At 45.4% G+C, this 16,874-nt stretch overlaps 1 protein-coding gene across 2 annotated transcripts in view; it reads left to right on the top strand.

The window, feature by feature from the left end:
• Positions 1-5,834: 5,834 nt before the first annotated feature.
• Positions 5,835-16,874, top strand: part of HEATR6 (HEAT repeat containing 6) — a 36,951-nt gene continuing 25,911 nt past the window's right edge. Inside the window, exons 1-7 of one of the 2 annotated variants that reach the window (XM_062175316.1) lie at positions 5,835-6,044; positions 7,198-7,305; positions 9,751-9,891; positions 10,565-10,680; positions 12,531-12,645; positions 15,071-15,172; positions 16,037-16,174. In XM_062175316.1, coding sequence (XP_062031300.1) covers positions 5,838-6,044; positions 7,198-7,305; positions 9,751-9,891; positions 10,565-10,680; positions 12,531-12,645; positions 15,071-15,172; positions 16,037-16,174 — 927 coding nt within the window. In that variant the 5' untranslated portion in view covers positions 5,835-5,837. The remainder of the gene's footprint in view (positions 6,045-7,197; positions 7,306-9,750; positions 9,892-10,564; positions 10,681-12,530; positions 12,646-15,070; positions 15,173-16,036; positions 16,175-16,874) is intronic. The other variant, XM_062175315.1, reaches the window with a different exon arrangement.

The raw sequence follows: 16,874 nt of genomic DNA, 5'->3' as shown, positions 1-16,874 counted from the left end.
CACAGATGTGCCTTTCATGCCAGGGTTTGGGACAGCAGACGAAACTTGGGACTGGGGGCCAGGTGGGCCTGAGTTGAGTCCCACTTCTGTACCTATTCATCTAAGTCATTTCTTTGAGCCCCATCTGCCACATGCACAAAATGGGGCTAGTGATACTGCACAGGCTGCCTGCAAGACACTGCTGACGGGACGTGGTAGTGGGGGGGTCTCTTTTCTCCACTCCACTGCCTGCAGAATGGGGAAGTGAGAACATTTAAGTGGGCATCTCTACACTTCCCCCCTACAAACACAAACACAATTTCTGTATCCACATCTTTTCCTTTTCCTTTTCTGGAGATTATGTGAATATATTGTTTTTAACAGAAATATGTGAGATGTTAGTATTCTTCTGCTAGTAGTCATTTATAAATTATATTGTGTATTGAGGTAGAAGGAAAAAGTACCACTGACTTCTTAATCAAGGGCTGTTGTCCCTATAGGTACCTGTGCTGAGTTCTGCAGTGGCGACTGGGACTGTGGCGTGGGAGAGTCCTGTGTGAGCAATGGCTGTGGCCACGTGTGTGCTACAAGCTTAAGTGCAGGTGAGATCATTCTGCTTCCTCAAACTTCATTCAGCCCAAACAGGCTGCACAGTTGGCCCCAATGACTTTTCCAGAAGTAGGTGGAATAGAAGCCTACCTGTCTCTCCATGGTCCCTCCCTCTTCACCCATCCTCCCCAGGAAAAAGATGCAACCATCACAGAGTACCTTTAAAATAACCTTTTTACCCTGGAGAAAACTCAGACTATGTACTGGAACAAAAAGAAGATAAAAATACCCATAATCCTCCATCCCAAAATGTTGTCTGCTTAATACCATGGTGCATACCTTAAACACACACAAGTGTATTTACAAAAAATGAGGTCATCTTGGATTTATTTTGATTTCTTGATTATTTAACTTAAAATTAGCTAGAAAACAATTTTAATATTCATGTTTCTATCCTACCATCTTTAATAACCTTAAAATCCATTATTCCATGGGGCTTCAAAAAGTTCAAGGGAAAGCAGAATTAAAGATAATGCATGAGGGAGCCAACATTATGGCACAGTGAGTTAAGTCACTAATTACAATGCTGGCATCCCATATTAGAATACTGGCTCCAGTCCTGGTTAATCTGCTTCTGATCCAACTACCTGCTAATGCACCCGGGAAAGCAGCAGAAGATGGCTCAAATATTTAAGCAATGCCACCCATGTGGGAGACTAGAAGAGAATTCCTGGCTCCTGGCTCCTGGCTCCTGGCTCCTGGCTCCTGGCTTTGGCCCAGTCGAGCCATGAGTGTTGCAGCCATTTGAAGAGTGAACCAGCAGATGGGAGATCTCTTTCTCTCTGTCCCTCACTCTCTGTTTTTCTGCTTTAAGAAAGAAAGGAAGGAAGGAAGGAAGGAAGGAAGGTAGGAAGGAAGGAAGGAAGGAAAAAGAGAGAGAAAGAGAGAAAGAGAGAAAGAAAGAGAAAGAAATATAGATAATGCATGGGGCGGTCATTTGACAGAATGGTTAAGATCCTGCTTTGGGATACAGGCATCCCACATCACAGTGCCTGGGTTTGAGTCCTGTCTCCAATTCTGATTCTCGATTCCTGCTAATGTGCACACTGGAGGCAGGATGGCTCAAGAAGTTGGGTCTCTGCCACTCATGTGGGAGATCTGGATGGAGTATCCAGTTCCTGGCTTTGGTCTGACCCAGTACTGTCTGTTGCAGGCATTTAGGGAGTGAACCAGCAGATGGAAGATCTCTGTCTATCTGTCTGTCTCTGCCTCTCTCCCCCTGTCTTTCTCTCTCTCTGTTCCTCTGCCTTTCAAATAAATAATAAGATAGTATATATTTTCCATGAACTTTCTGAAGCTCCTTCATATAGGCTCATACAGTTAGCAACCTCCATTAATACATATTTAAGATACTCATATTTCTTATTTTATGTAGTATTAATATGGTGTACAGAGTATTAATTCAAAATGCTCTTATTAATTTCCTTGGAATAAATTTTACGAAGCATAATTGATGACCAAAAAGTGTGCTAATTTTAAGTCTTTGATGTGCATTTCCATATTGACCTGTGAGGACCCCTTTCTTGTAAAAATATCTCAGAGGCCTCATGTGATAGTTTCTTTTAATAGCCATTAACTTTAAAAGAAAAAAAAATAATAAAAGCTACCTTGTTCAGTTTTGATGATAAATCCAGTTGTATTAAACATAACAGAATCTGTTTATAGTTTAAAAATAAACCATCTATATCCATAGCATAATACTTGTCCAATCCAAGCACAATCCTTGGGGTTCTTAGGACCTTGCTTGTCCTTACAGGTACTACGGGTTTCCAGATGGGGACTTAACTGTATTTTCTGTGGATTCAGGTCCCTCAAACAGCACATCTCACACATAATTGTTTTTGCCCACTTCTCAGATAAAGAGTTATCATAAAGGCCAGTCTTCTCAAACGAGTGCTCACCTCTTCCTGGAGTTTCTACCTTCGATAATATGACTGCTTGGAGCTTCTTAACCAGGAAGACAGATGAAAATGGCGGCCTGTGGATGGAGCGTACAAGGGGCATGTGGTGGGTGGGGGAGGAGGTGTTTCTTTTAATAAATTGGCATGGTTAAGAGTAAACCCATTACTTGAGTTACTCTGTTAGAGGTGATGGAGAGGAGGAGGTACTGAACACCTTCTAAGCAATAAGGACTGTTCAGTTCTCTACAAGCATCCTCTTTCCAACAGCCATTTTATAGGCAAGGACACTGAAATTTGGGGAAACTGAGAGTCAGGGCATAAACCATACTCCTGTGCCAAACTCCAAGGCTTGTATAGTATAGAATAGTAGTTAGGAACACCAACTCTGAATTTATTTCTTCCTTTTTTTTAAATATTTACTTATTTATTTGAAAGCCAGAGACACACACACACACACACACAGAGAGAGAGAGAGAGAGAGTGAGAGAGATCTTCCATCTGCTGGTTCAATCCCCAAATTGCAGCAACAGTTGGGACTGGTCCAGAACCAAGACAGGAGCCTAGAGCTTCTTCTGGTGCAGGGGCTCAAACACTTGGACACATTAGCAGGGAGCTAGACTGGAAGTGGAGCAGCCGAGAGTTGAACCAGTGCCCATATGGGATGCTGGCCCCCCGAACTCTGAATTTCAAACCCAACCCTACCACAGTGCTGTGTGGCCTCCAGTGAATGTCCTACATATTCTGTGCCTCAGTTTCCTCTTCTGCACAATAGTGTCAACCTCATAGAGCTCCGAACATAAGAGTGTGATTTGTGTGAAAGAGTTGGCATAGTCCCTGACTCATAGAAAGCATTCAGGGAGGATGATAATGGTGACAACAGTGAGAATTACCACAGAGAGGGCCTAAGGAAGACTCTAGAACACAGCCCAAGCATGATCCAGATTCTAATGACGTGATAAAAATGAGTCTTGACAGGGTTCCAAAGGCAAATACAGAATAAGGTTCCAGATTATCCAACACAGAATTTAAAAAAGGAAATGGCTGTGAATTTGTGAGTACCCCTTGAAGTCCCCCAGGATACTAAACAAATGTTGACATTGAGGATATGTGAGGAGGTTTTCTTAGGAGAGAGCTGTGAGTTTCCACTGTTACAGGGTGGGAGGTGTGGTTTGGGTGTGCTGTGTTCAAAACTCAAGCCAGTGGCCGGTGCTATGGTGTAGCAGATAAAGCCACCACCTGCAGTGCCGGCATCCCATATGGGTGCTGGTTCATGTCCCGGCTGCTCCACTTCTGATCCAGCTCTCTGCTATGGCCTGGGATAGCAGTAGGAGATGGCCCAAGTCCTTGGGCCCCTGCACCCATATGGGAGACCCCAGAAGAAGCTCCTGGCTCCTGGCTTCAGGTGGGCACAGCTCCAGTCATTGCAGCCAATTGAGGAGTGAACCAGCGGATGGAGGACCTCTCTCTCTGCCTCTGCTTCTCCTTCTCTCCCTGTGTAACTCTGACTTTCAAGTAAATAAATAAATCTTAAAAAAAAAAAACAAAACTCAAGCCAGTGCAGAAGCCCTTCAAAGGCTTCCTGAACTCTCAGAGTGATAGATGTTGGTGATCACCTTAGTGGGAATATTCATTTCCTTGGAGGAACCACACTGCCACCCACAAAGGAATATTCTGTCAGAAATCAACAGATAGATTGGTATATTTTCCAATCCCCATGTCATCTCACAAACGTTGTGGTAAACCGTACCAGAGCCAGATCCTTCCCATAGTTTCTTCACACCACCACCCCATGGTGATTGATAGGTCTCACATCTTTCTGGCACAGTGTGTTGGATACATCTTAAGCACTGCTTCAAATATTCTTGACCTTAACCATTGCTACAGCAACTAGTTTATCTTGGGCAGCTAGTAGCTTAGCACAGGTGCAACTTGTCCGTGCCTTGCCTTTGTACACAGGTGTATACCCCTCACTTTTGCCTCAGGGCTTCTTTGTGCAACAAGGTACTGCTGTAGGAACCACGAGACATTCATGTGTGTTCAACCTAGAGAATGAATGCCTGGTAGGGCAGTGACTGTGGATAGAGGTCAAAGTGGACAGATATATCCTTCTTCCTGCCACTTCTTACCCATAAGGCTTCTCAGAAACTCCTGAGGCCTGAACAATCAACCACTGCTCACAATGGTCAACTCAATAGCACATATTAGCATTGATTCTCCTTCCTCCCTGTGTATTCCTAAATAAATTGCTCAATAGCAACCTTGTCTTGGTCTCTGCTTTCAGGGAACCCAATATAAACCATCTAGTGACTAGGTTCAACTTCTGCTTTTCTCTGATCAAATGCCTGTCTCTCTCTCTCATACACACAGACACAGACACACACACACCCAAGAACAAGCAATAATATGCAAGCATAATGGAACCTAAATTAAAGCAAAAAGCAAACATTTCTCCACAGAGAAGCTAGCTCTGCTAAAAAGCATACTATCAATGTTGATTGATCAGAAGTGTTTGATTACTGGTATAAAAATGCATACATTGATAACTTTAAGGTTTCTCCTAGGAGCCAGGGATGTGGATTTGCTTTATATTTGCACAATTCAAAGGCCCAGGGTGTCCACACGTGACTGTTAAGCCCTCAGCTCTCTGATGCCTGCAAACTGATCACAACTTTTTAGATTACTATTTAATTTTCCAGCCTCTTTAAGTTTTTAGAGAATCTTGGGATGTTCAGTCTCAGCCTGAAGGAGGCTGTATTTTACGTGACTCAGTTTGAACTCCACACTTAATTTTCTAGCGTGGAGAGTTGCCTTATGATACACAGGAGCCCTCTCGTGCAAAAAGAGAGGAAAAGGGAACAAAGCCTGCAGTCAGCTGTCACAAATACAGGAAAGCTGCCCTGCATTCCACCGGCCAGATCTTCATCACTAGCAAGAGTCAGTTACAAGGAATACTGGGTAATGCGTTCTTTATGTAGGGTGAATTCGTGGCTGTCATACAAGAGTAGAAGAACGTCTTAGTCTCTGCCACTGCCATGCACAGCAGCCCCTCTCCAATTCTAGCCCGAATCCAAAACTCTAGCACTGAACAGTTCATGTCAGCTCTGTCCAGAAACAAACTTCTAAGAGAACAAACACAATTCCCACTTTCCAGTCAGGGCTCAGGAGAGGTGGGCGGTGAGAGCTCTTCAAGCTAAGACAGCCTCTGCGGGTTTAGTCCGAGCAGTCCCCGAGGAGTCCCCGTAGTCACGGAAACCACTCCAGTTGCCGTTCTAGTCCAAATAAGGTACTTCCGGAATTAGAACGCGGCGCCGAGGAATGCCCCGGAAGTACTTCCCTGCAGTAGGAAAGATGGCGGCCGTGCAGGTTGTGGGCTCGTTCCCCTGCGGGCCGCCGCAGGAGACACCCCCGGAGCAGGACAATGGTTTCCGCCGCTTGTCCGCCAGGCTCTGCGCCCTGCGCCCGGATGACAGCAGCTCCGCCCGCACCGAGATCCACCTGCTCTTCGACCAGCTCATCTCGGAGAACTACAGCGAGGGCGGCGGCGTGGCCCCGCAGGTAGGCGGTGCGCCAGGGTGAGGATAGGTGCCGCGCCTGCTGGCCCCCGCCCCGGCCCCACCTGCCCGGGGACCCAGCTGTAGCCCCTGTCTGCCCCTCTGGGCCCTTCCCACCCGTGACTAGTTGCAGGCTGGCTCGCTCCCTACGACCGCAGCGCATCCTCTGCCCCCTTCATTCGGAACGCCCTGCGGTGCTTGGCAAAATCACATCTTTCAAAACCCAACTTAACCGCTTGTGCTCTATCCAGTAACACCAGGGATGTCACCGCTCCTGCTGCTCTCCTGCCCCCGGCTCCACTTCCCCTCTGTGCATCCAGAACTCTATGTAGGTAAATTCCTGGGTAGGGTGCTGAGTACAGGGTGCATGGACAATGTACTCGCTGGACCGTGCACCCCTGCCTTGTATTTTTTGCTGTGTTTCACTAAGGAAAATACTGAAGCTCATGAAGATGCAACATCCCATTACTGGCAAATAGCAGAGCAAGAACTGGAGCCCCAGGCTGCCACAAAGCCCCAGTATTTCGTTCTTCCGCACTGACTCCTCCTTAGAACTTCTTTTCACCCTCTTTTCCATATACATTGTCCTTGGATACCACCTACTGATTCCCTGAACTCTTGAGCCAGGTGTAGCATGGCCTTGTTTTGCTTCCAGGTATCTCAAACTTGACTGTCCTAAAGATGGATGCATTAACTCTATGCACATTCCCACCCCCAGTCCATTCTACTCCCCACACACAAATGTGCAGAGTTCACCAGTTCAGGTAGAACACTTCCTCCTTTCCTTCATCCGGGTCCTATCCAATCTTCTTCAGAGTCCCTCTCATACGTGTTTCTTAGTCCTCCACTTCCGCTCTAGTCATGTGGCCAGTGCCTTCGGCCCTCAGGCAAGGTGACTCTTGCCTGGACTATTCCACTGGTCTCGAACCAATCTCCTCCTCCAGTACAGCTCTGCTCCAAACCATTCTTTTCCCTGCTGCCAGAATGATCTTTTCTTTGGTTAAAAAAAAAAAATCTGATTATAAAAGTAAAAACTTTTATCTCTCCCCATTCAAGAGTATGAGCATCACTTTTCTTTTCCCTCTTGGCTGTGTTTAGGGGACTTCCTCACTTGGATAATAGGTGTCCTACCTTTTCTTTGTCTTCTTTTTTGGTAGGATGTCAGTGCTCTTCTCGTGCAAGCTTGCCGACTTGTGCCTCTGAATCAGAATCATCTTGTCAGCAAAGTGTCTCAGCTCATCCACCATTTACTTAACAGATTGCAGGTAATCGTGTCTGTGACGTCAGAATTCAGATCAGGAACTTCCTGAGAATAAGTCAGTGTCTTTGAAAGACAACACCTGTGGTAGATAGGATAGGCTGGTCTTTTAAGAAGCTGTGGGAAAAGCAAATGCCTTACCAAGAATGTTACTAAAACAAATATAGCAGGCAAAAAAAAAAAAAAAAAATCAAAATTCCATACAGTTCTAGATATTTGTCTGTTACAAGTACTGCTGTTTGGGTCAGTCCACCAATGATATTTGTCCCTATCCCCAATCCCCTCTGCCTCAGTCTTCGATCGATTTTTTCAAGGTGTATCTTAGAATAAATTGGAATGATTCCTTATCTCTTTTCCATCCATATTTTCTCCTTTCCCCAAGCTAAGGAAAATAGGGCAGGGGGACACCCAAACAGACCTCAGTTATTTATATCAAAGTCTGTACCTCAGGTCCCCTTTCTCTAGAACCTTTTCCAGTTCCCTAAATAAATCATATGCCTTTTTCAGAACAGATCAGAAATTAAGACTGTTCCCATTGGAGATACCACATGAGTACATGAATGTAGTTAAAGGTACAAAGCGCATCAACTTGTGTTATGTCAACTAGGATGCTTTTAGCTGCAGGAAACAAAAAAGCCAACCAGTATAGTTAAATGCTAAAAAGAAAGGGAGACAAAAACGTTGTGCCACATCACAGTTCCCAGAGGCGGCAGTTTCAGGGGCCATTGAGAGTAAGGGACTTGCTGGCGTCTGTCGTCCCTGCCTCTGTCAGTGTGTGGGTTATCCTCAGTTGGCAACTCCTCCCTTCACGAGATAGCCGCCTCCATTTGAGACATCCCGTGCAAAAGAGAGAGCATCGGCAGCAGCAAGAGAACTGCTTGTTTAAGAGTGAGGAAATGTGCGTGTAAATTCTGTGGCGGACTCCTCTGGTATCTCTCAGGAGAGACCCTAGTCATACCAGATCTTCAGAAAGTTTATGGGAAAATGGAACTCAAAGATAAGTTTATCTTGGTGCCAAAAAAACATGGAAGTCCATGCAGAGTCTTTTCATGGTGCACACCATGAACTTTTTGAATACTTGTGTAAATACTTTTCTGAACTGGTCTCTGAGCAGCAGCATGGTATTACCATGAGTGGCTTAAACCAGTGGTTTGTGTTGGTGCACACCAGAATCAGCTGGAGCGCAGGGTTTCTCAGCCTCAGCACTGTCTTCACATTTTGGCTTGGGTAATTCTTTGTTATGTGAGGCTATGCCTTGTGGGGTGTTTATGGCATCCTTGGTCTCCACCCACTAGATGCCATTAGCACCCCTCCAGTTGTGACAAACTTGTCTACAGATGATACCAGATGTTCCATGGGGAGCAAGGTTTCCCCTGGTTGAGAACCACTGTTTTAGACTAATTAGAGTTTACCTGTGGGTCTCAAGTGGAAGAGGTAGGCACCCAAATGAAATCACTGCTCTGCCAACAAGGAAGGAGGGTATGGATGCCGGTAGGTAACCAATGTGTGCTGCATGAAATAAGGCTGATTTCAAGTTTAGAATTTTTCAAACTGATGTGGGGTGCTTGCTCAGTGTTTGCTATTCTTAGGTAGATGTTCATAACACTGGCAATTGGAAAAGTTCCTGATCACCTGTGGCACTTACCGCCCATAACCAACTTTCTTCGCATTTGATCAGTTTGTCTCAGCTGTCTGAATTGATACTTGGGTTGCCCTAATCTGTCCCCACAAGATTATCAAGTCTGTGAGGGCAAGGGTGTGCTGTCTCCACAGGTTGTATTCCCCGTGTCATGGAGAGACATACTAGCTAGTTAGCAGATTTTTTTATTCACTGTCTATTTGTTGAGTGTTTACTATGATAAGGCAATTTGAACTAAGAAATTTCAATGAATTGAATCTTAATTTAGTGTATTGAAAGCTGACAGCAAATTGTTGAAATATTTACTTAGTATAGAGTTGACTTCTGTATATAAAGTTAATTAAAAACGAATCTTAATGAAGAATGGGATAGGAGAGGGAGTAGGAAGTGGGACAGGAGTGGGGGTGGGAAGGCGGATATGGGAGGAAGAACTACTATATTCCTAAAGCTGTACCTATGAAATTTTATTCATTAAATAAAAGCTTCCTTAAAAAAATGTTTATGTGAGAATGTTTAGAAAAAAGAAAACTGGCAGCGTCTGTTTAGGTCAAGGAAGGGTTACAAGGACTTTGCTTCATTCTACTTCAAGTGATGGGGGGCGGGGGGTGGAGAAGTGAGCAGGCCCCTGGAGCCAGGAGAAGGCCTCTGTCTTGACCAGGCTTTGAAAGCCCTCTAGGGCTGATCCTTTTGACACAAAAAAGACTCATAACACAGTCTTACTCAGTTTGATTCAGATTTGTCTACGTAGGTGTCAGAGGGTAAAAAATGCTTTTCAAAGGTGAGCTCACGTACCGTGTTTTGCGCTCTTGGTAGGTCATTGTTGATGAGCAGAACCTGGATTTCCTCTTGGCGTACACTATCTCAGCCATTCAGCAGTGCAGTGCCTGGACACACATGGAAATTCTCCAAGCCCTTGCAGCTCTCGTTTACTGCAATGGTTCCAAATGTCAGAAGGTGGTTTAAACTGTATTTGAAAAATTTTATTTTCATCTGTTTTAAAGCTGGAGCAACAGAGATATTTTCAAACCAGGTGGGGTTGGGCCACACAAATCCAGGAATCTGGAATTCCATTTGCATCTCTCAGGTGCAGTTGAGCCAGCATCTGCCTCCCAGTATGCATTAGCAGGAAGCTGGAGCGGAAGTGGAATAGCCAGGACTCGAACCAGCATTCAGATATGGGATGCAGGCATCCCAAGTGGCAGCTTAATTGCTTTGCCATAATACCTGCCCCAGTCTCCTTTAAAGGCCAAGAGCACAGGCACTGGAGGCAGTAGTCAGGTTTCCATCCTGCTGCTTCCAAGGTGTGGAACCTTGAACAACCCTTATGCAGCTGCTCTGAACCTTGTTTCCTCTTGTGTCAAGCAGTTGTCTGAGGACGAAGTGTGATGATACTTGTAAAGTGCTTGGCACTAGGGTAGGCGTTACCATTATCTGTCGGCTAGGCTGGGAGGGCTGATCCTTGCTGCTGTTTCTGGCATATCTTCACAAGCTCATCTGCAAGATTTGCCTAACAGCTGGTCTTTAGGTACTTTACTGCCCTTCGTTAAAAACGTGAAACCTCTCTTAAGAATAACTTTTTTTCCTAGAGACTTCCTCAGACCAGCACTGACTGTTACTTGGTTTTTAGTACCTTCCAGACTTGCTAGGCAAGACCGGGCTCTTGCTGAAGCTGAGTGACTTGACTCAGTCTGATCTTGAAGTCAGGAGGGCTGCGGTGCACTGCATGGCAAACTTATGTCTCAGGTATGTGGGTCAGTCGGGTCTCCTAGTGGTGACGACAGAGGACCTCTCAGGCTCTTGAGCCTGGTCCCATCCATCTGAAGCCAGAGGCAACTTAGAAAAATAACCTGCTTTTCCCTTCCCATGCACTTTGCTAAAAAGATCATCTTATATATTTTTTTATTTTAATATTGCGTGTGAAGACAGGTTGTAAAGAAATGAAGGGGAAAATGGACGACTAGGATTGTATCTCTAAAATAGGATAAAAGCAATACATGGGCAATGTGTGAAAGTTTTGTTTCCTACTGATGTAAACTATAGCCATGTTAACTTTTAGAAGGATATATCCATATATATCTGGTGAGACTTAGCTGTCAAGGCCAGTTTCTTCTTCTTCTTCTTTTTTTTTTAAAGATTTATTTATTTGAAAGAGTGATATAGGCTGGCGCTGTGGCTCAATAGGCTAATCCTCTGCCTTGCGGCGCCGGCACACCGGGTTCTAGTCCCGGTTGGGGCGCCAGATTCTGTCCTGGTTGCCCCTCTTCCAGGCCAGCTCTCTGCTGTCGCCCGGGAGTGCAGTGGAGGATGGCCCAAGTGCTTGGGCCCTGCACCCCATGGGAGACCAGGAGAGGCACCTGGCTCCTGGCTTCGGATCAGCGCGATGCGCTGGCCACAGCGCGCCAGCCACGGCGGCCATTGGAGGGTGAACCAGTGGCAAAGGAAGACCTTTCTCTCTGTCTCTCTCTCTCACTGTCCACTCTGCCTGTCAAAAAAAAGAAAAGAAAAAAAAAAAAAAAAGAGTGATACAGAGAGAGAAGGAGGCAGAGAGAGAGAGAGAGAGTCTTTCATCTGCTGGTTCACTCCCCAGTTGGCCGCAATGGCCGGAGCCATGCCTATCCAAAGCCAGGAGCCAGGAGCTTCCTCCAGGTCTTCCCACGAGGGTGTAGGGGCCAAAGGACTTGCACCATCTTCTACTGCTTTCCCAGGCCATAGTAGAGAGCTAAATCGGAAGTGGATTAGCCAGGTCTCAAACCGGCACCCATATGGGATACTAGCACTGCAGGTGGAGGCTTTACCCACTACGCCACAGCACCGGCCTCAAGTTTCTTCTTTTAAGGAAATGGAACCAATCCCATCTACAAGCTCTCGATTCATGCAATATGGAGTAGAAAACAAGCAGCACAAAGTTTTTGTTGTTAAAGATTTTCTTAATTTATTTGAAAGGCAAAGTGACAGAGAGAGGGAAACATGAGATCTTCCATCCACTGATTCACTCTCCAAATGGCCACAACCAGAGGATAGGTCAGGCCAAAGCCAAGATCCTGGAACTCCATGTGGGTCTCCCATGTGGGTGGCAGGAGCCCAGTACTTCAGCTATCTTCTGCTGCTTTCCCAGGTTCATTAGCAGGGAGCTGGACAGGAAGAACAGCCAGGATTCAGATTGGCACTCTGATATGGGATGTCAGCCTTGCAGGCAGCTGCTGATCCCACTGTGCCACAATGCGTGCCCCAGAGCACAAACTTGAACTTGTCTCTATATAGCACAGTGTTGTCCAGTGCTCGGGTTCAGCTATGTGAGTGAACCTGTCTGCATTGTTTCCCTGTTAGAATTGAAAAAAAGATTCTTTCCTCCCTACTTCTTCCATGCAAACTTCTGTGACTGTATTGTATAGAAACTGTCCTTCCTTCTTCACGTTCACTCCAACCTGGTACATGTCCCACAGCAATAACTAAGTAACCAGTTTTCCATAGTATGCTTGCCTTTGAGGGTACCTTCCGTCTCTGCTTATGTTACTGCTGTTTTAATTCTTAGTCTTTGGCAAGTGCTATTTGAAAGAAAGCGATTTGAGTTGTTTTCCCTGCATGTGTTTCAGCATGCCAGGACAGCCGCACCTGGAGGAGCCCTACCAGAATATCTGCTTCCAGGCTTTCCTGACTACTTTACAATCTCCCAAGTTGCCCACTATGGATGATATAACATTTTGCATGGTAGGTGGGACTATCACTGATCTTGTGAATGTCACAAGTATATCTAAAAGCAAGGGAGAACAGAGGCTGTTACCAAAGAGTTTTTTTTTCCACATCTTTTTGGGTTTTTTTTAGAGATTTATTTATTTATTTGAAAGGCAGAGTTGCAGAGAGGTAGAGACAGAGAAAGAGAGAGAAGTCTTCCATCTGCTGGTTCACTCCCCAAATGGTCAAAATGATCGGAGCTGAGCCAGTCCAAAGCCAGAAGCCTAGAGCTTCATCCAGGTCTCCCATGTGGGTGACCTAAGGGCTTGGGTCATCTTCTACTGCTTTCCCAGGCCATAGCAGAGAGCTGGATCGGAAGTGGAGCAGCTGGGACTCAAACCAGCCCGTATAGGATAGTGGCACTGCAGGCAGTGGCTTTACCTGCTATGCTACAGTGCCAGCCCCATACCAAAGAGTTTAATTCGGCTTCTATATTAGTTTTGTTTAATGATACAAGCATAAATAGAATGTTTATGACCTAAAATGAAGGAAATAAAGGCTTTCTTTGGGGTTTAAATGACAAGAAACTTGTTTTTAAAAAAATTATTTATTTGGGGGGCGGGCATTATGGTGTAGCAGGTAAAGCTGCCACCTGCAGTGGCAGCATCATGTATAGGCTCCAGTTCATATCCCAGCTGCTCTGCCTCCAATCCAGCTCCCTGCTAATGTGCCTAGAAAAGCAGCAGAAGGTGGCCCAAGTGTTTGGGGCCCTGCCACCCATGTGGGAGGCCTGGAAGAAGCTCCTGGCTCCTGGCTTCCAACCCACCCAGCTCCGGCCATTGTGGCCATTTGGGGAGTGAACCAGTGTCTGGACGATCTCTCTACATATAATTTTTTTTTTTTTTTTTTTTTAATTTTTGACAGGCAGAGTGGACAGTGAGAGAGAGAGAGACAGAGAGAAAGGTCTTCCTTTTGCCGTTGGTTCACCCTCCAATGGCCGCCGCGGTAGCGCGCTGCGGCCGGCGCACCGCGCTGTTCCGATGGCAGGAGCCAGGTGCTTCTCCTGGTCTCCCATGGGGTGCAGGGCCCAAGCACTTGGGCCATCCTCCACTGCACTCCCTGGCCACAGCAGAGAGCTGGCCTGGAAGAGGGGCAACCGGGACAGGATCGGTGCCCCGACCGGGACTAGAACCCGGTGTGCCGGCGCCGCAAGGCGGAGGATTAGCCTGTTGAGCCACGGCGCCGGCCGATCTCTCTACATATAAAACTCTGCCTTTCAAATAAATAAATTTTTTTAAAAAATACAAAAAAATTATTTATTTGAGACACAGAGAAGCACACACACACACAGACTGAGAGAGAGAACATATTCCCATCCATCAGTTTACTCCTTAGATGCCCACTTCAGCTGCAACTGGGCTGGGCTGAAGCTGGGAGCCGGGAATTCAGTCTGGATCTCAGTATGGGTGGCAGGAATCCAACTGCTGGAGTCACTGCTGCTGCCTCCCAGGGTCTGCTTAGGAAGCTGGAGTCAGAAGCCAGAGGCGGGTATCAGACCCAGGCCCTGCAATATGGGAGGCAGCTGTCTTAACCCTAAGCCAAATGCCCACTCCCAAACAAGCAACTTTGTTTTGTTTTTACTTTGGGGTTCTAGATTTTTACTTTGGGATTCTAGATTTTACTCTTGAATGTAAAAGCAATACAATTTCAGGCTAATAAGTATTGTTTAGGTGAAAGAGAAGAAAGTAGATTTTAGTAATATCAGCAGTATTTTATTACTTTAGGGAAAATCTGATGTAGATATGACAACTTGTTAACATGTTTTTTAAAAAGATTTATTTATTTGAAAAGCAGAATGACAGAAAAAGAGATCTTCCATTCACTGGTTAACTCCCCCAAATGGCCATAAGCGCTGGGGCTGGCCAGGCTGAAGCCAGGAGCTGGGAACTCCATCAAAGTCTCCCACGTGGTGACAGGGGCCCAAGCAGTCGAACTATCTTCTGTTGCCTTCCCAGGCGCAACAGCAGGAGCTAGGACAGAAGCAGAGCAACCGGAAGTTGAGCTGGCACTCTGATAGGAGATGCCAGCTTTGCAGGCAGCAGCTTAACCCACTGCACACAATGCCAGCCCCAAGATTAGCTTCTTAGATTGTCATTATCACAATTAAAACTGATGGAAATTGAACTTTTTTCTATTTTTCCCCTATTTCAAGCAAGACTACATTTTACAACCTCTCTTGTGGCTTGCTCTTTATGGATAGAGTCTTAGACATGAGGTTACTGAGTCCAGCATTCGGTCTTGGTCAGGACTGTCCTCAGGAAGCCATGCTTCTGTCACTGATCATCTGCTCCCACATACATCTCTTTGTCAAGGTTTTTTTTTCTGTCATCTGAAGGCTTTTCCTAAGTGCTGCTAAAAAGGTGATCCCGGACAACCAAACTTTTCTGCCTTTTCTCCCTAGTTGCTACAAAATGCATTAAAAGGTATACAGTCACTTCTCAATGGTGGGAAGATGAAACTGACACAGACTGATGAACTTGGAGCTCTTCTGGCTGTGCTAAAGGTAAGGCAAGTCCTCATATGATCCGTGTTCTTCCTGGTTAAACCCCAGACATGAGGACTGCTTTTCATCATTAAAAGTGCTTATGTATACTTAAAGAGGGCAGAATAAAGTGTTCATAATCAAGCATACTAAAAAAAAATTAGGCACAGAAGCCTCAGTTTAATACATTATCAAAACAGGAGAAGTACCCATGAATCTTAGGAAGGAATGAGAATAATCTGTGGATAGTCTACTTACACATGATCTTGAACCTGCTGTTTGTTCTTAAAGAAGAGCTTCCCTTTCTCTTCTCCTCTGTGTGGTAGGCTGGTGGATCAAGAAGTGTTAGCAGGCTGCCATTGGCACCTGCCCTGCAGTGGGACAGTCAGGTCCACCTCGCTGAGGACCCAAATGTTTTCAGTTTGGCCAGGAAGGAGGAAGAAGCTTTGTACTGTCCTCAGGTCAATGCCGTGTGTGACAGTCAAGACCAGAATTTTCATTCTTGTCCCGTTTTTCCTACTCCCAAATCAAATAGAGAGAGAAACAGATATGCAGAAATGGAGATAGGTAACTAAGTGAAAATGACAAATTGTTAAAAGCCAAAAAAAAGAAAGCCCTAGATAGATACAATAATAGGATTAGAAATGGTCAGATAAATTTTATAGATAAAAATAATGAATAAACTAAAACCAAACAAAAAAGTCTGATCTGGCCAAACGATATCCACCTGGAGGCAAGATGGAATTAAGCTCTCCTTTAACCCCTAAACAAACCTTTAAACCATTCTTATTTCCTTAATAGATTGTTAAGCATTAATCTGTGTTCTGATTCTGTTTTATGACTTACTGTGTTTTGTGTTTGTATCTCCTTGTTCATCATCGTCAGAAATCCATGTTCCATGGACTGCCTGGGCTGAGCATCGAGATGCCTACCGTGTTATACCCAACTCCACTTCCTCAGTATGACGGACGGCCACCCGTCCAGCCACAGCAATCAGAATCCAGTGCCTCCCGACCAACTGCAGTACGTTTATGTCTATTTAGATTGTGGTTTTGGATTGTTCTAACTAGCTTGCCGTGTGTTTGTTTGTTTCCTTCCTTCCCTCCTTCTTTTCTTTCTTTCTTTTTTTTTTTTTTTTTGTTAAAAATTTATTTTATTTATTTGAAAGACTGAGTTATAGAGAGAGGTAGAGACAGAGTGAGTGATCTGCTTATTCATTCCTCAAATGGCTGCAATGGCCGGAGCTGAGCCGATACGGAGCCAGGAGCCAGGAGCTTCTGCTGGGCCTCCCACACGGGTGCAGGGACCCAGACACTTGGGCCATCTTCTACTGCCTTCTCAGGCCCATAAGCAGGGAGCCACAGGCCTGGCCTTTAACCCACTGTGCCATAACACTGGCCCTGCCATGTGTTCTCTGTGATTTGCATCACTACTGCCCCCAAAGGCCACCTTGAATTTAGTTTCAGTTTGGTTCCTACTTATTTAATCTAAATTCATCAGAGTGCTGAAAGTACCAGTTAGGGAATCTTTTACTTGTAAAGTTCTGGGCAGGAACAGCTATGAAGATGAGCATTCATTTTATACACAAAGCCAAGATTCGTCATCCCCCAAATGCTCAAGACCAGAAGTCAATAAACATTATCTGTAAAAGGCTAGCTAGGAGATATTTTAGGTCTCTCACAACTACCAGCTCTGTAGTTGCAGTGCAAAGCAGCCGTCAGCA

This window comes from Lepus europaeus, chromosome 18, assembly GCF_033115175.1.
Source record: "Lepus europaeus isolate LE1 chromosome 18, mLepTim1.pri, whole genome shotgun sequence".
Classification (NCBI taxonomy): domain Eukaryota; kingdom Metazoa; phylum Chordata; class Mammalia; order Lagomorpha; family Leporidae; genus Lepus; species Lepus europaeus.
The sequence above is the reverse complement of the archived record's forward strand: the minus strand, read 5'-3'. Positions and strand labels throughout refer to the sequence as shown.